The 21,944-nt window shown below is 37.2% G+C and overlaps 3 protein-coding genes across 4 annotated transcripts; all 3 read right to left on the bottom strand.

Moving 5' to 3' along the window:
• Window positions 1-973: 973 nt before the first annotated feature.
• On the bottom strand, window positions 974-4,226 carry HOXD9 (homeobox D9). 2 transcript variants are annotated; one of them, XM_034786397.1, is made up of 3 exons: window positions 4,113-4,226; window positions 2,242-2,808; window positions 974-1,911 (listed from the first exon to the last, which is right to left on the bottom strand). In XM_034786397.1, the coding sequence occupies exons 1-3, from the start codon at window positions 4,114-4,116 to the stop codon at window positions 1,670-1,672; spliced, it is 813 nt and encodes a 270-aa protein (XP_034642288.1). In that variant the 5' UTR covers window positions 4,117-4,226; the 3' UTR covers window positions 974-1,669. The 2 variants fall into 2 exon arrangements, with proteins under 2 accessions (XP_034642288.1, XP_034642286.1); XM_034786395.1 differs by lacking the exon at window positions 4,113-4,226 and having other exon boundaries at window positions 2,242-2,957.
• Window positions 4,227-5,517: 1,291 nt separating this feature from the next.
• Window positions 5,518-8,998, bottom strand: HOXD10 (homeobox D10). The gene is made up of 2 exons (XM_034786394.1): window positions 8,119-8,998; window positions 5,518-6,749 (listed from the first exon to the last, which is right to left on the bottom strand). The coding sequence occupies exons 1-2, from the start codon at window positions 8,858-8,860 to the stop codon at window positions 6,472-6,474; spliced, it is 1,020 nt and encodes a 339-aa protein (XP_034642285.1). The 5' UTR covers window positions 8,861-8,998; the 3' UTR covers window positions 5,518-6,471.
• Window positions 8,999-16,139: 7,141 nt separating this feature from the next.
• Window positions 16,140-18,167, bottom strand: HOXD11 (homeobox D11). The gene is made up of 2 exons (XM_034785839.1): window positions 17,384-18,167; window positions 16,140-16,817 (listed from the first exon to the last, which is right to left on the bottom strand). The coding sequence occupies exons 1-2, from the start codon at window positions 17,988-17,990 to the stop codon at window positions 16,582-16,584; spliced, it is 843 nt and encodes a 280-aa protein (XP_034641730.1). The 5' UTR covers window positions 17,991-18,167; the 3' UTR covers window positions 16,140-16,581.
• Window positions 18,168-21,944: the final 3,777 nt, after the last annotated feature.

The following is a 21,944-nucleotide window of genomic DNA, read 5'->3' as shown; positions in this document are numbered from 1 at the left end:
CTCAATGGTTTTATTATACCTAGGTTCTTCCTGCTTTAAAAGAATTATAGGTATAGGATTGACAATGAATGGGGAAGCAATGCAACACCTTTTCTTAGCACTATATGCCTTTCCTCTTTTTTTCCAGAGGTAAAAACATTAAGTTCCAGGTTTCTGCAACTCTTTCCTTAATCTTAAACAACTGCTCATAAATATTTACAGATCCTTCATTTTAATGGTTGTTCTCTAAACAAAGCAAGGTTCTTTTACAATGAACTTCATCTTAATTATCTTGATAAAGTCGTGTGTTTATAAATGTTGAAGGCATGAGACGTATTGTTAAATGCTCTCTCCCCTCTCCCCCAGCTGATAACCTGGAAGTGGCATTAATCCATTCTGAATCTATTAGTGTTCAGATTAAACAGCAGAGAGATTCAAACGGCAAAAATTAATTAATTAGGTATCATCGTAAATATTTGGCTTTGGAGATCCATTTCGGAAATATTTCCTGGATTACTCCAAGAGATCACCTGTGAAACTTCACTGATTTTTGAAAGACAATTTGTGCATAACGTGTTTCCTGAAAAATTATGTACCAATATACAATTTAAGCCAAACCCCTTGTGATTAACTTTTAGAGAAGGTCGTTGCTGACTATTGTAGAAACATTGTGAATATTTTTTCTTATCTCTGTAATTACAAATGTAACGCTGTATTAATATCTGTGTTGAAGTAGTTTTCATTTGGAGTTACAGTGTGCATCAATCTTCTTTCCAAAATTCCTGTGTACAAAATAACCGAGAGATCAGAGTCTCTACTGCCTTTTTAAAGCCTCGCATTAATGATAAATTAACCAGTATTATGCATACAAATGCTTATTGGAACATATACCAAACACTGAGAAAATAGTGCATTTGTTGCTTTCATATGATTGTGGCTAATTATGGGTGCCAAAAGAAGAGGAAGGCACACATTGCGCATATAATTGCAGTGATTTCATTTGATCAAGTCAGAGTTTATTATGGAATAACTGACAATAATTACAACAGGTCTTTAGTTAGAAACATGAGGTGGCTGATACAACATTTACCAATATTCAGAACTCCAACAATCCAAAGCATCAGTAAATGCTAGGCCTATTGAAAACTGCTTCAGGTATGACACAATCGCCTAATAGTGCATTGAAGAAAAAGAAAAAATAAAATGTTCTCATTGCTTCACTCTGGCACCTATTGCAAAGGACAAAATTCAGGACTAGAAAGCAAAGTTTTTGGTAATGGTTTCTTTTAATAAGTCATGGACAACACAATACTGCTATTGATTTAAACAAGTGTACTTCAATATATATATTTATTATCATAATTATAATTATGTCCTTTACCTTTATTTTGGCAAAGTGACTATCTACACTACATAACCTTTTAAGAAACATGTCAAACATTTAACATTAAGGTCCCAAAGCTAACGTGCACTCACAATATCATAAACCAAACAGTTTGGGGGAAAAGGAGAGGGAAATGAAGCAACTTTTATAAACACATTGGCGAGCAAGACAGATTTCCCCCAAAAAACCTGACATAGACCACATTTCCACTTCTACCTAAAAGATCAGATTGATAGAAAGTTCTGCAAAAACGCATCTGGTGCTGGAGGGGGAAGAAGAAGAAGAATGCGTGTCTACACCCGGGCGTTAGTCTCCTTTATTTCCTTTCTCCTTGTTCATCTTTTTCATTTTCATTCTTCTGTTCTGAAACCATATTTTGACCTGTCTCTCTGTGAGATTTAAAATCCTAGCTACTTCGTAACGGCGGTCCCGAGTCAGATACATGTTAAAGAGGAATTCTTTTTCCAGTTCCAGAGTTTGGTACTTTGTATAGGGACAACGCTTTTTCCTCGTTGAACGAGCGTGGATCCAGTTTGCTGCCGGATTATCTGGAAAAAGGGAGGTATATAGGGAGAAGGGGGAGACGGGGGTGAGGGGAGAAAGGTCGTTAAATTAAATTTAACGAAGGATGGACTCTTTTCACAACATTGTAGGAATTATCATAAAAGCCTTAATACCCCAGTCTGTTTACTGTACAAATCATGTCTTGATGGTAGGTGGTTATGTGGAGACGTGGAGTCTTTTATGGGTGCTTGTTGCTGCTTGCGCTAGGGTAGGCGTCTAGACGTTTTTATAGGTTAGTAAAACTATCAGTTTTGCACATTGGAGCCTTACAGGTTTCGGCAATAAATCAAAGGGGCAATTTCTTTTTTACTTACTTGGGTCAAGTTGCTGTTGCTTCTCTTCCTTCAGATCGCTGCTCGGGCTGGGGTTGTGGTTGCAGCCTGGAGGCTCCTTGGGGCTGCAAGTAGCCGTCTTCTCCCGGGTCTCCTGCAGGAAGGAATTGCACGTGTACTCGGGCACACTGATCCCCTGAGACTCCCGGGACGAGGAGCACTCAGTCCTTTTGGAGGTGGAGGAGGAGGAGGAGGAGGAGGAAGAGGAGGCAGCTGCTCCCGTTTCAGGCTTTATCCCGTAGTGGCGCCCGTTGGAGGAGCTGGAGCTGCTGCTGGGGAAGCCGGGGAAGGGCTCTATCCAGGAGCGCACGTATCTGCCAGTCTCGGCTGCCCCTAAGTGGGGCTGGTGCATGTAGGGATGGTAGATCCCTGTCATTGCCGCAGACGGCTGAGGATGGACCGTGGACCAAGAAGTGGAGAACACGGTGGATTTTGGTGCAAAGCTACAGGAAGAAAAATCTGAACTCTCTGCAACACCTGATGGCCTGGAGGTCGCACTGTGACCTGCCTGGACGAATCTACTCCCGTAAACTTCTTCGCTTTCATGGCCTATGAGAGAATCGACATAATAGTTACTTATGGTGCCACTAGACGACATTTTTAGGCTCCCCTCTTAGTCATATAAAAGGTTACACTGTTAACTGTATATGATACCCTCCCTGAGAACAATCGTAGTATTTTGCAGACTGCAACCCTCAACCATTGGTTGTGGAGCCCACGTGATCATATTTACCAATACTAGGAGTAAATCAATCCGCTAAACTGGGGCTGCTGTGATTAAAAAAAAATCGTCAACAACAACAGACAATTAAACCCAAACTGTAACTGTACGGCCCGGAAGGAGCCCACGGGGAGACAGCTGCGCCTCTGCCCCAGCAGGATCCCAAGCGGGCGTGGCCCGAGCCAGCAGCACAAGAATGAGGCAGCCGGGAACTATTTCTTCACCTCCTAGGAGTGATTTCTGCCATTCATTTCTTAATCAGTGAGACGCAGGGTGTTTAAATAAACCCAGCAGCCTGGGCTTCCGAATTAAACTGAAATCTGCCGAGGGAACCCGCTGGGAAAGGGGAGATTCATGCTTGTAAAATCAAACCACATCCCAGCGCTCCGAGTATACGACTGCTCATAAAACAGGAAAATGTTACAGTAAAAGCACATTGTCGTGACTTCCATATTTCAAAGCATGTGGCTGTATTCCTCCCCCTCTTAAATAAAGTTTCTATTTAAGGGACTTTTTTAAAAAGAGAGAGAGATGCCCATTGTGTTGTTTTAAAACAGGTGGAAGACCTCTGTAATGATTTTATGCCTTTCCATAAAATTTTTATGGGGTGGATTTGATTATAGATTAATGTGTCCCTAATAAAACGGACTGATGGGACAGCAAAACCTGTGTCTCCCTGCACAACTGACTCGTTCCTGAACACATGCTCCTGTATTTGTTAAACTTCGGGGCTCGGATGCTCCAACGTGGCAAACGTTATTGTATCATTAATTGTAGCCTCGACACAATTTGGGGAATGAACTATCGGCAAATGTTATCCAACGAAATCTCTTCCAAGTACATTACAAATATAAATAAAACCACATTTGAAAACAATTCTATGTCAGCAGGCGAGACATTGCACTATTGATAGACAATGTTTTCTTATTTAGTGTCTAATGCGCAGCAGCTTCTGATAACTTCCTACCAACCATATGCAAAACGCATCTTGCTATTATTTCCGCCCCCCTCCAAACATAATTTGAGAAGGATAATCCCCTTTATTTACTTCACATCTCTAGATGGGTTCTTCTGAACCGTTTGTGCTTTACCAACTAAAAGAATATTTGGTTAGTATTTAAAACTAAATTACCCATATTCTTCTGCACATTTCTGTTCCTTCAGACAGACTGAAGATGGACGTATTTGAATCTGAAGAAAATGCACACAGTTAGTTCATAACCCACAACAGTACTCGTTGAGAATATAACATAACACCATACAGGAAAACAATTCCTACGCACTGACAAATATAAGGAAGGGACTGAAATTCCTGTTTATTTAATGATTTATGGCGGTCTTCTTCCTTTGCATTTGCATGCTTATCTTTTATTTTCCATATACACAGCTTGTTTCATGTTAAGATATTGCACGGAATTATTTATATATATATATATATATATATATATATAAACTGATTAGTCAGGAAGATTTAAAATGAACATTTTTTTCATACATGTGAAAACTTGGTATGTAGCCAGCTAATTGCATTTCCACTACTGAAACTTCTTTGGCGATGTATTGAGAACTTTTACGCGAAAGGAGAAGAAAGTAAATAGAGGTTCAGATATATTTCTTATTTAAACTCATGGAGATCCTTGGTTTTAGTATGGATCTTTTAAAACCAGGATAAAAACACCATACGTGAATACTATCGGTGTCTTTAGCATTAAAATGTTTGTTCTCTGGCTTGAGGAAAATATAGTATGTTACTAATTGTTGCCAGTCCAGTATACTAAAATATATACCCGAGACAAGGGAGGAAAATTTGACATGAACTGTAATTGTGTCATTAAGGAAGAAAACATTTAAAATATCTCGTATCTTATCTCTTGCTTTGGAAACTGCATGGGTGTAGAAGGGGTGTTTTGTTTTGTTTTTGAATGCTGTTTTTCAAGAGCAGACAGTATCCACACGTTTCTTTCCAGTATTGTTAGAAGGTGAAAGTATGTTCAAGCATTTGGACTTCAATGTGGAGTCATGTTCATTTGCAAGCCATTTACAGTTCTGTTTAGCATTTCATTCCCTCCTCTCCCCCCCCCCCCAGTTTGCAAGATAAAGTGACTGTTAATAACATTTTTCAGCTATGTACCGTTAAGAGTCGTGAACTTTATTAGCTTCATGTATGTTATAAAAGTGGAATTGCGTGAAATAAAACGATCTTCCGAGCAAACAAAAATGGTGCAGAATAACAAAAGTAGGTCTGAATAGGCTGTCGTACTTTAGTGTGCACCGTTGTGAGCACTGCTAGTAGAAAAATCCCACCCTTGCCAGATATCTAAGAGAATTGTTTATCTTCCACAATGCTCTTAAATCTCTTGAGCTCACCAAGAACTTTATGATGTTTTTCTGTACACATATCTCTGGATTTTGTATGTTGCATTTTTAAAAGCAAATGAGGACTAGAAATCAAACTCTACACATTGTAGGTACACAAGGACTGTTATTTTTTAAATCAACACACTAATGTCAAATAAAACGACACACAGATTGCTGACAGCTTGTACTAGAGATTTTTTTATCACTTACCATTTATGAGTTGATTGAATGAGGATGTCCAGTTTATGCTATAATATTTTACTATCCCTTTTGCATTCACTTTTCAGACTGCGAACGATTACACAACATTTTAACAATTAATCATTTGTTTACAGTCACAATTATAAAATAATTAGGTTTATATAATTTCTCACTCCCCCCCCCCACATCCACTCCCTAAATAAAACCACACACACAAAAGAGAAGAAACAAGAAAAGAAGCTACATCAATCCGAACAACTGCTGATCAGGAAGGATCAGGAAACCAACCTGAATCTGTACTTTTAAACATTTTTGTAGAAAACCAAAGGAACCGCAGAAGTTTACAGACTTTATTGCATTATACATGCGAATAGAACATGCACAAGAAGAACATATTGCTGTTGTACGACTACTATACCACATATGCACCACAAGAAAATGTCTACAATGGAGAAGAATTAACTATTCCATTTTATGAAGGACAATTTCTAAGTTCATTTGAAAGAATAGTTACATTGTAATGTGCTTTTTTCCCAAAAGTTTTTCCCCTTAAAGTATTGAATGTATTCAAAATGTTATGGCCCGTATATTAGCCCCCACATAAATACCATTTTGTTAGAAAAAACATGAAAAAGTCACATTGTTTGGATGTTCGACAGTTCCAATAAGTTAAGACCAAATGATAATATTCAATCATAGTTACCCTGCATTACGATGAGAAAAAAAAATAAATTACACGTGCTAGGTTTTTATATATATATACTCATCATAGTAATACATATTCACTTGCAGCACTAAATGAATGACGAAAAGTCACATTCTATCAGAAAAAAAAGGAAAATGGAGGTTTTTTTTTTTCAAAGTCTCTCCTGCATTTTGCAACTGGCGGTGCTGTGCCCATTTCTCACTGTTTCAACCCCCAGGTTTACGGATTAAGAGAAGGTCAGATTAGCGGTCAGTTCTCGGATTCGGTTCTCCCTGCTCATCTTCTTGAGCTTCATTCTGCGGTTTTGAAACCAAATCTTGACCTGCCTGTCAGTAAGGTTTACGCTCTTACTGATCTCTAGGCGGCGCTCTCGAGTGAGATACATATTGAATAAGAACTCTTTTTCTAATTCCAGTGTTTGATGTTTAGTATAAGGACACCTCTTCTTTCTGCCACTCTTTGCAGTTAACCAATTGCTTGTTGGCGTATCAGACTTGATTTCCTCTATCAAAATCAAAGAAGAAGAAGAAAAAAAAATCAAAAATACCTCAGGCTGGTAAAGTGTACCCTTGGCCATGAACCCTCATCTATAGTGTCTGGCAGATATGTTAAATGTTGGTATTAAACATTGCTAGTATGAGGTGTGTGCACTGGAATAGATGTTTAATTGTTGCCAGACTCAAGGTAAATAGTTCAGATAAAATGATTCACTATCGTTTGGAATTTGGGGCTGTTTTAAAAATTATATCCAAAGTTTTCAACTAGTACATAACATTTGAACAATATTTAACCTGCCATCAGAACAATGATACAATTTTTAGCGTATCTGGGCTGCACATGACAGTACAAGTCTTATGAGACTTTTATTAAGACAATCTCTCAATTAAAAAGTATTAATGTAATATATTTTCTATCAGATTCCTGTATCTCATATGTTGAATTACACAAAGAGGCACAGAAGCAGATATTGGTATTTTTCTTAACTAAAAGGATAATTTTTAAATCAACACCTTATACCACGGATTTTGTTTTCATTTTCCTTTTAGAATTTTTCCAATAGAAAGAAATTTGTCCCAGATAAAGCTAGACTTGAATTGTTAAATAAATGTTATACATAGAATTTCTATGCACATATTGGGATAAAAATTGTCCTAGAGGTTGCCAGGCACATTTTTATAAGAGGAAATCTCCCGTTTTTTATACTCCACAATATCCCGTTCGAAATTAAGGCTATTGTGCACTTTTAAAAGGAAAATATAATCAAATAATTATCTCCTTCATCTTTTAAATACATTTCAAAATAATGTTGTACTTTTAAAGACAAAACCAAGGTTATCAAAAGCACCACTTCAAAATAGTCCACTTTTAATCAAACAGATAGCGGGCTACTGTTTTCATTGTACATTTGTTTAAAACTTTATACAGCTTTGTAGCACCCATTTCTCCTCTATTTTAATAGGATCATAATTAACTTTCAATGCAATCAAACCACAATTAGACTGAGTGAAAATAGTTGACCAAAATATTACAAGATAAAAGTTAAATTGGTCGTATTGTACATGCTCCAGAGCTATTTTAAGGTGTTTCATTGATTTTTTGATACAGTAATTTATTACAAAGAATAACATATATATTCTCCGCATGCACAGAGGGCTATCTGCATACGAGGATATGTAAATATCAAAAAAAAATTGCAATCTTTTGTGTAGCATTTTTCCCTTCTAAAAGCTTCAGAGACACAGCACCTGCAGCCCGATTCCTCCTTATCATTAAATGTTACGGCTGTAATGCTTGTTAGTATTTTACACTGTGTTTTACGATGCTGGCGTGTTCAAGTTATAGCACGTTACGGTTTAAACTTTATAATACCGACCTTTACTTTCCTTCTCCTGTACTTCTGGGCTGGACACAGAGCCTTCAGCCAGGCAGCTCCTTTCATCTTGTAAAGTGGACTTTGGCTCTGGACTTTCCACTTGAGAGACTTTAGCTGAGTTGTCTTGGTTGTTCGGATTTTCATTCATTTTCTTTTCCATCTGAAGTTGAGAAGATAGCTGCGGTTTGGAGCTGCCGCGAGGGTTTAACTGTAACATTACAGTTGAACTCGTTTCAGGACTATTATTGTACTCTTGGGTTTTCCCAGTGGCGTAGGTCTGGCTTAGTCTAAAATATCCTGGGACAGGAACCTCGGGATTTTCAATGGGACATGATTCAGAGACCAACCTCTGGTAGGAAGGGACGTCTGAAGAAATTAGTTTTGTTCTCTTATCAGAATACATGCAGCAATTGCTTTCTTCCTTAATATTTGTAGTAAAGGAACAAGTGGGTACCTGCTGTGTAACAGGTTGCTCTATTCGACAAGACCTATTCGGATCTGTCCAACTGTCTACTTGAGGTATATAAGGATGTACATTCATACCCATATTTTGGTGATTAACTTCTCTTTTAGCCAGAGACGGTAGAAGTCCACAGGTTTGCATTCCATAAGTTCCAATGTCTGTGCTAGGTGGCATATACATGCTGGCGCTGTTAGAATAAAAACTGTCACTTCTACAGGCACTGATCAAAGAATCTACTAAAAAGGTATTAGCAGCAGGAGAGCTGTTTGGAAAGGACATTTTGGGGAGGAATTTGAAGAAGAGAGATTGTGTCCTTTGTAGGCTGACATCTCTAGGAAAACATTCCCTGTGTAATTGTGGATGCCTCTGCACAACCACATGACAACCAAGCCAATGAGATTTGAAAATGGCCTTGAGCCGCTACCTCCCCGCGAGTCACGTGCTCCGCGGGACAGTCCGGGCTGTATCTGAAATGTGGTCAACAGCGACATCTAGAACGTCAGGGGGAAAGTGCTCGCTCTGCGCCGGAGCCTTGCGAAGCAGCCCTGGCGCACTGCGCTGATTTAAAACAAGGGGCTTTATTTCTTTTAGTTGTGTTTTATTACAAACAAGCTGAATCCGAATTCACCGAACTCCCGGCAGCTTACTGTCCCTTGGTCCAAGGAGATGGGGACAAACATGAAACAAGATCCTTGCAGACAGAACGCCCCGGAAAATCACTGTCATGTACATAATGAAACCCCCATAGCTTGTGCAATTTTTTTTTGGGGGGGGGTACGAAAATAAGTGGTTTCTACTGATCTCGTGGACGGTCATTACTTCAAGACCCTGTGCAGTTTCAGACAGAAGACAGTTATTTGGAAGCAATGTGCTCTCAGAGCAACCGCCCCAAAAGCTCACTGCATGAGAAAGGCTCTTTCTCCCCCTTTTCCTTAATGCTAGTAATACTAATCACAAAAAAAGAAAAAGAACCTTAAAAGTTTTAGACAACTGGATGTGCTGAACCATGTGCGAAATCCGAAAGTGTCATTTGGTTATTATGCAAAGAAAAATATGTTTTCTTTTTATGGATTTTGTAAAAGCATTGGTTCCTGACAAGCGAAAGGTACAAAAGGTTGTGGAATTTATTAATACGTATTAAGAAGAATCAGGGCGATCAATAAAATTCTCATCTACATTCTTGGGCTACTTGGTAATTTTCTTGCTTCTGAAGCTTTTTAAAGAGTTATACCCTCTGTTGCCACACACGGGAAGATATTTTATTAACAAATCAATCGAGACTTTGTAAAGGATAAGATTAATAGTTAAGATTTAGCATAATGGCGTTCGCGTTATGAATTATTGAAAATTATACTATTGATTTTTCCCCTCGCTACTAACCAAGAGGGTCAATTTTGTTTTAACACAAACCGTCAAATATTAAAAGCTATACTTTTATCATAACGTGAGTGTATAGTTACCCTAGATTCCTAAAATTATTTTACAATGCTCTCTCTCTCTCTCTGCATATGCAAAATAAAATAAGATAAAAATAAAATAAAAAAATTACTTGCCCTGGACACTGAAAGCACCATAAAGATAATTTTTCTTCTGTAGCAGTGCTTATTTAAAAACACACAAAAACTCATATTTATTACAACTGTTCAAGCCACTTCTTTTTTTCCAGAAGAATAAATGCCGCATGAATATTTTAAAAAATCACAGAAAGCAACAGTAACTGCCTGCATGGCAAATTAGACTTTTATTTTCCAACATTTTAGATGTGTTTTGTTGTTCCCTCCTCACTTTGTAACTATATTTACATCCAGAGCTATTACTTTTAAAATTGTGAGATACCAGATTTGATCGCGAAACAATTCATTATATTTTTGCCTAGTTTCAAACTCAAGCATTTCTCGTTTAAGACTAGTGCTTTCAGGGAATTTCAGACAGACAGCGTGAACTTGTTGATAAATTCCGTTTCAGGTTCGGCTAGCTATTTATTTTGGGCCTTTACATAATCAAAACACTGTTTTTAAAACGTCCAGATATCTAAGAACAAACAGCACATAAAAGGGCGTTTAAACTGTATCGTTTGCACAAAAGCATAGTTTGAAATGGCATATTCCAGCAACGTGAATTTGAATTTTATAAGAGTTCCTGGTATTTGAATGTTTTCCACTTTTCCGTACACTTTACATTGTTGGAAACAATAACCCTATTTAAAATCTCGCTGTGGCAATGAGACAGACCCTTTAAAACCTTATCGCAGCTGTTCAAATACAACATCATTGTCAGGTTAAGAGCCAGTGTCTTTTACAGCTTCAGTCTAAAGCTTCAGTGTTGCCAGAGAGTTTAAATATTACCTTCATAATATGAGCTGCTTTTAAAATTTTTCTGCACTCCCTAAGTCTTGTATACCTCCCTGCTCTTTTCGTGTATGTTTAATCGCCACAGCGCATTTAGGACAGAAAATGGGATTATGTGTATGTTTAAGATCATTATCAGAGCCATTGCTAAGATTTGCCTGAGCTCAGGAACAAACTGCAGTAGAGTTCACTGTTTGCGGACTGGGATTTTCCCCTGCTTTCTAACAATTTCCTCTTTTGGAACAACAGCCCTGACAACCCACCGAGTTTAAAGAAACAAAATACTATTTTGCTTGACACAGTTTAAGACTTGACTGTTAAATCTAATCAGGAATTTTATGCCCATCAAATGGTCTTTCGTAATCTTTATTTACTCTTTAAGAAAAGAGTGCCCCAGAAATTTTCCTACTGAAGTATTATCCCAGACGTTTGCTGTGTATTTCGCCCGTTAGTAAAGTTAAAACAATAACCTAATCCTTAAATGCTCTGCGTTCCTGCGTCTGTTTTATTTAATGAGCTGACTCTGCTGCTGCTGATTATACATTATGTTTCCTTGATTTAAGTGAAAATATGATTTTAACATGTCAGAATATGTAGTTCAAATTATTATTATTTAATACTAAGTTTAGGAATGTCGAATAGCTCAATTTGATCATAATAAATCATGGCTTTTTAAAATCGTACAGGAAGCAGCCTAGCTTTTATTTGGAAAAATGAACATTAGGAAAGTTGGAGTTTGTTTGCCATAGAAGTTGAATAAACGTGCAGTAGTCTTTAGGGAAATGGTTACTTACGTTCTGGGTATTTAATGTCACTATTTTTAAAGCATATTAAGATGGAATAAAGTAATTAACATTAATAAATAAATCAATAGTGTGCAATAAACGAGATATACAATCTACATTAATATAAAAGGTTTGCTTTCAAAGCCCCATTTTTTCAAAGGGGGGGACCCCCAAAAAGGGCCCATATATACTAGATTACTATTTGTAATAAAATGTAGGTTGACATTATGCTTTTCAGTCTTAATAAATATTAGTAATAGAAATTCGAGGTTAAAAGACGTTGCTGTGAAGTTTAATTTTCATTCCCCTCCCCCATGTTATTACAGGTTATTTGATTTTTTCTCCAACTGTTCTAACGATTCTTACTTGCAATTTCCTATGTTGGTATCGGATTATTGGCGTAGGATGGGAGAAAGGTTACGAAAAAGGAGAGATATTTTGCAGATGTTTTTATCAGTGCAAAAGATATTGCGAGAAATAGCTAACTTTAAAATAGACAGAAACCCAGAAAGACTTTAGTAATATTGCTTTCGATTTGAGGATTTAATGTAGTAAGACGCTAAAATGCAAACTATATATTTTATATCACGCTATTATATTGCTTTGCGATTGAAGAATATTTTTATTTCGCAAAAAAAAATTAATTGGCTACAATAGTGTGACCTTTCTTTTTTTAATAACGTAATTGTAACACTATCCTGCTTTTCGTGAGTCATGTTTTTCTACAAAAGAATCAACTTCTTGCTTGGATTGTCGGAACATTAAAAAATATACCGATGCCATTATGTATTTCAACAGTATTATTGTTGATAAAACAATTGTGATTGCACATTAGCTTTTCCTCAAATGGTGATATTGGTGTGTTGTGTGATCACACATAGGTGCGTTGCCTATATTAGGAAGATATTCACACATGGTTTAAACCTTAGCCTATTGTGCATCCATATTTCTTTGTACACATAAGTACAAAACTCAGTGTGTGATCTGGATCTTATCAGCTTTTAGCGTGTAGATAGGCCAATAAATACGCCCAATCTTATTTGTTTTAAATGCACCTTTACCTATATATAAATTCCTAACTATTTGTTCTTTAACCAGAAATACTCTATTCGTTGTTCTGATAGGACCAACCAAAATAAATTGGGAAATCGCTGACAGTTTTAAAAAAAAGTATACTCTCCCTTATCCATCCACAGAACCATCACATTTACATGATGATTCAAAAAAGAACAAAGCCACATTTTAATCTTCATCTAATTATTTAATTAACAGCATATATGATTTCAATCACAAGTTTACATTCGTTGAGAATGGCCTTAATATAAATGTGAAGGGCTAAAACATATAGAAGCCAAGAGGTGGAGTGAAGAGGCAAGATCTCAAAAGAAGTACGTTAATTTTAAAACCAACCAACCAACCAACCTATCAACAAAAAGACTTTTCTGTATTTATTCCTTCTCGAGCTAAGAAACTGAATTAATTTTGGGGGCGAGAGGATTTGCTATGTATTCTGGATTCTGTTGATAAGCGTTACCTTTCTCTTCAAAGATTCCAATGATCTTAGATGGGACAATGTCATTTTATTACAGACGGCAAAGCTATTTCTAAGAAACTGTTAACAATGAACTTCTAAAAAACCTAGCAGACAAACTGTCAACTAATTCTTTCACGGGGATAGGGCTTGTTAAACAGAGAATATAGTTGAACAAGTAGATCATGCATTAGCTAGTTTTAGGTGAATTTTGGAAATAAGCAGATAAAAACTAACTGATCTTTGGTGTTATTATTTACAAGTGCGTATGGGGGGGAGGGGAGAAACATGTAAATTCACTGGAAAATTTCCAGGAAATGTACAGTGTTATATTTAATTTTCAAATCTTTTAGTTACATTTTAATAGCTCTCTACAGCATTATAAGGAGAGAGATTTTATTTAACAATCCCTTGGGAAGATGATGTTCCGATATTCAAAATATGCACTCTTCCGTTTTGTCATTTACTGTATACTAAATAGGCACATCCAGAATCAATGCCTGTCTTTTGTTTAAATTACATACACCTCTAAAACTATGTTATAGCTGTGTTTACACGTCTTTAAAAACAGGCTTGCAATAATATCTTACAGATAAGCTTTGGAAAGGAGACACATATTTTGATATAACTTTTGTTCTTTGGGTGTTAAGATTGCACTAAAAAGAGTAAAAAGATTTTCGCTTTGCTGAACGAATTCTGAATATCATTATATTTCTCTTAAAATTATAGGATTTTTAAACCTCGGATGTATTACAAAAGACGACGACCAAAAAAATTCTTTTCAAGTGGCATATTCCTTGAGCATGTCACGGTTGTGGGTTATTTGTTTAATAAATCTTTTTGATGCTTTATTTTCTCATTTCGAAAACCCTGAAATCTTATTGTTACTTATATATTAGATATTTTATTAGTAGTACAATTACTATTAAGAGGAAAATAGACTTGAACATCAGGACAATTGTAAGCATTATAGAACATGAGCGCGCCCTCCTGTGGAATTCAGAAGCAAAGCACAAGGGAATTTATTTCTCTTCTTTGGCTTTCCGTTCAACCTTGATGCTTTTAGGTATATTCAACAAAGGAGTTAATTTCTGTTTTTAAACAGACATTAAAATATAATATAGTTGAAACATTCGGCAAAGATTATATAGGTATATTTAGTTTCTGGTGATCATCTTTGCGGTGCCTTAACATTTTAAATGACCATGTATGCTTGGATAATTTATTAAATACACCATAGGGATCTGAAAAATCAAATAACTTATTCTTGCACTATGGATTAAGACCCAGAAGAGATGTGCGATTTTTGTGATAATGTTAAATGATTTATTTTAATAGTTTCCTATTACTACATGTTTCTCCATTCGACAGAATGTTTCCTGTTAAAAATATATTTGAAGATGAATTCTCTGGAAATATTGTTTTCCTCCAAAATACCTAGTTATTTTTTACATTCCACTGCTCTCTATATAGTATTTTAGCTCGGAGCGGTTATCGAAAGAATGGCCTTTCCTATATTTCTTAGATACGACATAAGTATTAAGAAAAATAGAAGATATTTGAACATAAATGACGGATTCCATTAGGGAGCTGTCCGAACATAGCGTTATGGGGAAGTTGTCATGACAGCTGGAATTTTCTTAGCGTTATGATGCATTTGCTAATAACGCTAGCTATGCAGTAGTTAGTGTGTGAGTGTGTGTGTGGGTGCGTGTGTGGTGAGTGTATGTATGTGCTTATGAGAGAAGGCGATCGAGAGACAGAGAAAAAGAGAGAGAGAGTGGGTGGTGGTTGAAAATAACAGAGGAACCTTAAGGCGCCTAATTATTCAGAAAGGTTAAAGGTGATGACCTTGACATTTTGGAAGTTCAAAGGCATACACTTATGTTTTTCTTGCTAAAGAGTTTAAAATTTTATTTTTTTAGCTATGCCTCCTTACGATTTCTTCAGCGAATTTTTAGGTTTTTTTGTCTTTTCCGGACTTATTTCAGTACTTTTGCGTTTACTGGATGCAAGTGTAAAGAGACCCACTTTTCTATTCTTTTTCTATTTCTATTCAAAAAAGCCAAATTCTTTTCTCATTCCTTTCCTTTATTGCACTTTGCGGAAATCTCTTTTTCACCCACCAGAAGGTGTATAATATAACCCAATTAAGCTGTTTAGAACCTCGGCTTTTATGGTGTTGTCTAGACAGTTCAAGGTTTTGTAAACAGCTTCGCCAGGTCATACTACATGAAGTGAAGAGGGGACCTTCACCAGTTTCTTTTACTTTCAAAATAAAGACAAGGGCCAGTTACTTTATACTAAGTTGGGGAAACTGATTACATTCCCGTGATTAAATATAGGAAACTCAGAACGACTTGGTAAAAAACACGGTGAAAATATTCACTGTTTTTTTCGCTAAACTTTTTTTTAACTAGTTTCAATTGTTTACATATGCCCGTTGTTTGAAACATTCAGGGTTCCCATTCTGACAATCCTCCCCTCGCTAGTAAACATCCATTTGAGCTTTGAATTCTTGTCTCAAACGTTAGATGCCTGAAGAGTTAATAAAGCTTTTTCATAGCTTATAGTAATTGTGGCACCATCAAAAGTGGTGGTCTTCAGACAGCCATGTTTGGGCTGCCTTAAACTGAGGGTAATAACAGTGAAGGTTTTATATAGAATCAGTTAGAGATGTAAACTAACATTTAAATTCTGTTGAAAATAATTTGACTTAACTTCCTCCATTGTTACTTAATTGAATTTGGCTCTAGTCGGGTACACACTCTGATCTTTCAGAGATGAAAATCCATAAGTGAGCAGAAGATATAACCTTAACTTTACTAGAAACCATTTATTCACATGTAAAAGACAGTGGCCCATGCGTTTATATGACAATAGAAACACACACACACACACACACACACACACACACACACACACACACACACCATGTACATTTACCATCTTTTAAATAAACTGCATTCATTTAAGGGAGGAAAGGGTTATCCTAGATCAAAACCAACAGGGAAAAAAACTCTTTTTTAAAAGCAAAATCTACCATACACACCGCCGGTCCATTGGTTTCCATCATGAAAGAGAGAGAGAGAGAAAAAAACCACCTTGGGCGATAAACATTGGAGAATGGACTTTTGGATTTACTCTAGCTTCCCCTTATGAGGAACGCGTTCCGCCAAACCCCCGATATCTCCAGTGGACATTGATTGTTTGGAGGTACCAGAGTTGAACAAGAAAATGAAACTTTGCGTTCCGCAGGGTGAATGTGTCCTGTAAACCAATCTTCTGGTGTACTCAGATGGCAGGTTAGGTAGAGATATTTTCTTTTCTTTTCTTTCAAAACAAGGGGTTTCCAGTGAAATATTGGAGTCGATCTCTGTTCAGTTTCTTTTCTTTCATCCTTCGATTCTGGAACCAGATTTTAACTTGTCGATCAGTGAGGTTCAGCATTCTGGACAACTGCAGTCTTTTTTCTTTGTTTATGTACACGTTGAAGAAAAACTCACGTTCCAGTTCTCTTATTTGATATTTGGTGTAGGGACATCTCTTTTTCCTTGATCGCTGGGGAACTACTGAAATTCAAGACAGAATAAACTGATGTTATGCTGTTCCAGTTAACACTTTCAGATAACGATAGATAAGACACATTCATAACATCCCATTTACTAGAAAGCAGCATCCTAACAGTTAAGAAAACATTCTGAGAGATTTCTCCCTTTCCCACCCCCCTTCTGGGTAACTTTGCAAAAGGTGGACATTTCCAACTTCCCCTTAAAATAGACCCTATCTAGCAGTACAGAGAGATGTTTAAATTGGTTGGACATATTCCAAGGTTCTCAAACTACTCCCCTAAACAAATTAAAACATTAGAATCTATAATTAAGGGTGCTCTGAATAATAGCTGTGAAATCTCTCTGCTCCCTCCCAAATCAACAATTTAATAACAATTAATATCCTGCTCCAAAAATACCTTAAGCCCACGTAAATTGGTTTCCTATCGTAAACACGCTTTACAACGGTAAAGGAAATCTTATAGGATATATAAAATCCTTTGGATGCTTATAAAATTGCACATAAAATGCGGCTTGACAAAGTGTTGGCCTTGTACGGTTGCCCCCAATTTACTACTGATACCTACCTGAACTGTTGCTCTTCTCTGCAACAGCCTCACCAGAAGGGGAACCGGCGCTGTTTTCTGTTGTCACTTTCTTCTCTTGGCTGGAAGGTGTTTTACTACAAGTGCTATTCTGAGGTTTCAAGTCGCTCTTGGCCGCTTCCCCCTCGTTCTCTGCTTGCTGCTGGTATGGAGGTCCATGGGCTGTCTCATAAAACTGGTCAAATCCTTGCGGGAGAATGCCGTTCCTTCCCACCGTGTTGTAGAAGTTGGAGGCAGCGGCGGAGGGTCCATGGTGGCTGCACACAGGATCCGTTTTGAATAACATTTCCGTCCTCCTGTTAGCAGGCTGCAGAAAGTCTCGATGCATAACCTCCTCAGCTGAGTAATAAGGAGCATAACTGCCCCTATACTGCCATTTGCTGCGCTCTAATCCGTATTCCCTGAATGCCACTTCTCGCACAGGTTGGACATGAGGTAAATTAGAAGAATAAGGAAAAGTCATTTGACAGGAAGACGATTGAGACAAAAAAGAGGGCTTCGTCGAGAAATCTGAAGGTGAAACGTAATAAGCGCACCCTGGTAGATACATATTGGATGCACTGTGGCTGCAATCGTCGAACTCAGTCATGTCTTCCTTTTTGCGATTGCAAGCAACCAGGAGACTTCAGTGCATTGAACAAGATCCATCTATTGCACAAGAGGGTTTGGACAGGATCAACTAAGAAAAAATCCCCACCGTGTGCTGACGTGCAATTCATCTTGATTGATTCTAGTGGTAATTATGTCACGTGACGCCATGTAGAAATGTCCTTATATCTATATCAGCCCTTCTGAAAGACTCCTAAGATCTCTCCAAAGAGCTTCCCAGCACCGAGAGATGAGCAACGCATTTGTACAAATGTTACATTTTTATCTTTCTTTCTGCCACGGCAAGATGGGGTAAATATATAGAGAGGCTAATCACCTGAGAATGCACAGTCTGTGTAGCGACTCCTACACACTGCTGGAAATCCAGCCCCTAGCACTGAAGCAAAACGCACGCACACAGAACTCCTCCGATCCCCTCTGTCTAGGCATGTCTCTAAACATATTTAGGGAAATAGGCACAGATAATTCGACTGGGAAAGGTCATCCATAGCTATCTGGGTGTGAGCTTCAAATCGGAGACCTCGACACTGTAATATGACAATTTAGCATCGGAAATATTTGCTTGTTGCTACTTACGCTGGTAATTAGCTGATGATAGTAAATTTAGGAAAGCAAAGACCCTATTTACATAATCTAGCAGATTTGCTAACTCAGATCTAGAAATCCATAGTTGGCATAAAAATCTGTTACAAAATTCAAACTATGAGACTCAGTAACCTTATTTTTCCTTTCCCTAAGTACAAGCCCTGTGTGTTTGTCTGAGGGTGTGTATGAGAGACTGAAAAGAGAAATATGCAAATAAAACATTACTATTAGCCTATTTTGTTAAAGGAAGTCTCTGTCGGGGGTCATTTGGAATTATGGAGAGATTATGATGCGGCATCATATCTCTGAAGGAAAAGAAACCCAACAGCCACGATTTCCTTGGAAAGCAGAATATGAGACAGTGACCGGATACCATGAACATCAACCAATGTTCATTTTCATTTCATAGTTGGGAGTTTTGGTAATTAACGCAGAGCCACATAATAAGCGTTAGCCCAGCTTATTTTTTTAAATATTATTATACCTAAAATGAGCACAAAAATGGGCCACGTAGTATGAAAACAAAATTATTTAATTAATGAATAAGCTTCAGAAATAACCCTGCACCAAGACAATTATTCATTCCGAGGGCTTTTACCAAATCTCTATCGGAATCTTTTGTTTGTACAAAATGTCCAGTTTAGACACAGGGCATGCTCATCTCTAAATAAAAAAAAACCATGCCGTTATGCCACATAGAATCGCTTTTGTAAAAAAGACCCTTGAAACCCAAGCTTTGTCAGAATACTGTCTGCAAACACTCAGGCCACAAATGACTTAAAATCTCACACAATGCAAAGCCCCTACAGGTGTGGAAGCGGACTGAAAGAATAATGAAAACAAACAAACAAAAAAGAAAGAAACCCAGAATCTTAACTTTGTTATCACGGCTCACCCCAGAAAAGGGGCTCAGTATAACCCGATGGGGGTATAAAACATCTGCACTGCGTGGTAGCAGGGGCATCCGCAATGACAGACACCTACTATGCGCACTTTGGTTTTAGCTGTAGAAAGAGGGAGGTAGAGGTATGGAATCTTTTATTCCTATCCCCCTCACCCCACCCCCCAAAAAATCTTCAGACGTGTCCATATGATACAAGGGTCTTCAAAGCAGCTCCCAAACTGAGCATAATTTCTTATTTTCCAAAGGGACTATGTCCAAAGCCATTCAGACAACTTGAAGTTCAATCTATTTTTTCCATGGTGCCTCGCTTGTATATCACCATTAATGCAGCAATCTGATTTATCCCATCAGATATACTCACTAAAGATCTCACTAGATACAACGCACAGCACATAACACATAATTTCCTTCCTTGAGGAAGACTTTCAAGCCTTTTAGATTTTGCTGCAACAACTATCTCCTAAAGATGATGACTGCGTAGCTAAAATGGCTTCTGTGTCCCTTCCCACCCTGAGTTCCCAGCGGAACATGGCAAAGATACGTTTGCATGATGCTCCAGGATTTCTCAAGACTAAGTTACTAATTTGATGGGGAGCTATGAACCTATGGAACTTCATTTTCTTTAGCACCCAAAACAACTAAGTAAGCTCTAGTCGAAATCGTATCCCTTCCTTTGGCTGCAGAAACCCTAGAATCACTTAGATATTGGGATAGGAGTCAACCAATTTCAAGCAATTCAAGTTCAACGACATGCCGACGATTTGTTAATAAGAAAACAGCTCAATTAGGAAATCCCTGACCAAAACCAAAAACCCAACAATCTAATTTTTTGAATGTCCACCCAATAACACCGCAAAGATTCCACCTGAATGAGATGAATGTGCGAATTCCTGATTGCTAAAGCATATTTACCCCATATTGGATCCTAGCCCAACTACACGCAATCCTTCTTCTAAGCAGATGAAATAGCATCGAAACATAAATGCACATAATGGATATATTCTAGCGAATACTTTACCGTTAGGCGTCTTGTAATATCTGCAATCGTTGCCTAGAATTAGCAAGTATTCTTGTCCAAGTGACATTTCCAAAAGACCTCCGTGAAAATTAAGACGACTTGCATAACATTCGGATTTAAAAATATACCCAGTCCGGCTAGAGAAGATGCGGTATTTTTGTGCCACCCAAGATAAGACACTAACTTGACCTTAACTTTGTTATGGCGCCCCTAGTATCTGGAGAACGTGAACAGACACTGTCTGGCAGCTCTCGTAAAAACTGACTGGAGAAGAGATTCTGAGTCATTTCATTTATTGCCACTACAGTTCTGCAAGAAAGCTTTTCCTCCCTGCCAAACTTTAATTATTTATGCTCTTTTAGGAAACACAAAAGCACCCAGAGTTTCCTTTCCTTTCCTAGCAAGCTAGCAGGAATGAACACCCTATCTTAATCAGCTTAACCGAATTAGATTTCGGTCCGAATGTAAAGATGTTTATGTTGGACTGAATAAATTAATGTATGTGTGTATGTGTGTATTGCTACAATGCATGTATGTCTGTGTGATTTGCACGTACATAGACACACACGCACCCAGAAATCTATAGGTAGATAACTAAATATAGGAGTATATAAATAGATGAGAATATATTCGTGTTTACTTATTTAATATATAGATATTTATTTTATACATACATGTATGTGCATATGTATTTAGATACAAATATATATGTATATAGGCACATGGGTATATATAGTATGTATATCTTTGTGTGTGTGTATCTATCTATCTATCTATCTATTTAATCACACATTCAACTGAATGTGTGTGTATACACAGTATATCTTTCTATATATGCATATTTGCATGTATGTACATACACACAGAGCGACGGTCGTTGCTTTATATTTAAGGTTGCAGTTTATATGCAAAATATTGTGCCACTGTGTGTGTGTGTGTGTGCGCTCGCGCGCGCGCTTTGGTTATATATTTTAGATCCTACGTCTCCTATTCTTTCTTTTATTTTCTACTTTCATTTCAAGGCAATAAAGAATATAGATTCACAGTAAGTGAGCATCGTAGAGCAATTAAGCTTAATGAATAATGCATTGTTCTTTCCACATTTTTTCATCCAATATTCCTCTCAAGCTTTAATATTAGAAAATTAAGAAATAAAATGGTTGGGCAGTTTGTAAATATAAGGGAAGGTGGAAAATGCAATATAAACAAGTCAATTTTTTCTAGACAGTATTGGGAAGGACTAGTATGCGGGGGATGGGTGGAATCAGCAATGAAGCTTCAGAAGTTTTGGGTCTTTTCTTCTGGATTTTTTCAATAGAATTTCTTTGTATTATTATTATTATCGAAGAACATACTAGGAAAAGAAGAGATTTGTATTTACCAGTTCGCATTAGCTTTAAATAAAAAAATCTTTAAAAATATAATTT

This window comes from Trachemys scripta, chromosome 11 (assembly GCF_013100865.1).
Source record: "Trachemys scripta elegans isolate TJP31775 chromosome 11, CAS_Tse_1.0, whole genome shotgun sequence".
In the NCBI taxonomy this organism is placed as follows: Eukaryota; Metazoa; Chordata; order Testudines; family Emydidae; genus Trachemys; species Trachemys scripta.
The sequence above is the reverse complement of the archived record's forward strand: the minus strand, read 5'-3'. Positions and strand labels throughout refer to the sequence as shown.

Coding starts and splice junctions, on each gene's coding strand:
- HOXD9 (XM_034786395.1), bottom strand. CDS start 2,857: ATGTCGTCTAGTGGCACCATAAGTAACTATTATGTCGATTCTCTCATA. Junction 1,912..2,241: donor GCAACAGCAACTTGACCCAA/GTAAGTAAAAAA, acceptor CCCTTTTTCCAG/ATAATCCGGCAGCAAACTGG.
- HOXD10 (XM_034786394.1), bottom strand. CDS start 8,860: ATGTCCTTTCCAAACAGCTCTCCTGCTGCTAATACCTTTTTAGTAGAT. Junction 6,750..8,118: donor ACAGGAGAAGGAAAGTAAAG/GTCGGTATTATA, acceptor TGATTTTGATAG/AGGAAATCAAGTCTGATACG.
- HOXD11 (XM_034785839.1), bottom strand. CDS start 17,990: ATGACTGAGTTCGACGATTGCAGCCACAGTGCATCCAATATGTATCTA. Junction 16,818..17,383: donor AGAGAAGAGCAACAGTTCAG/GTAGGTATCAGT, acceptor CTTGAATTTCAG/TAGTTCCCCAGCGATCAAGG.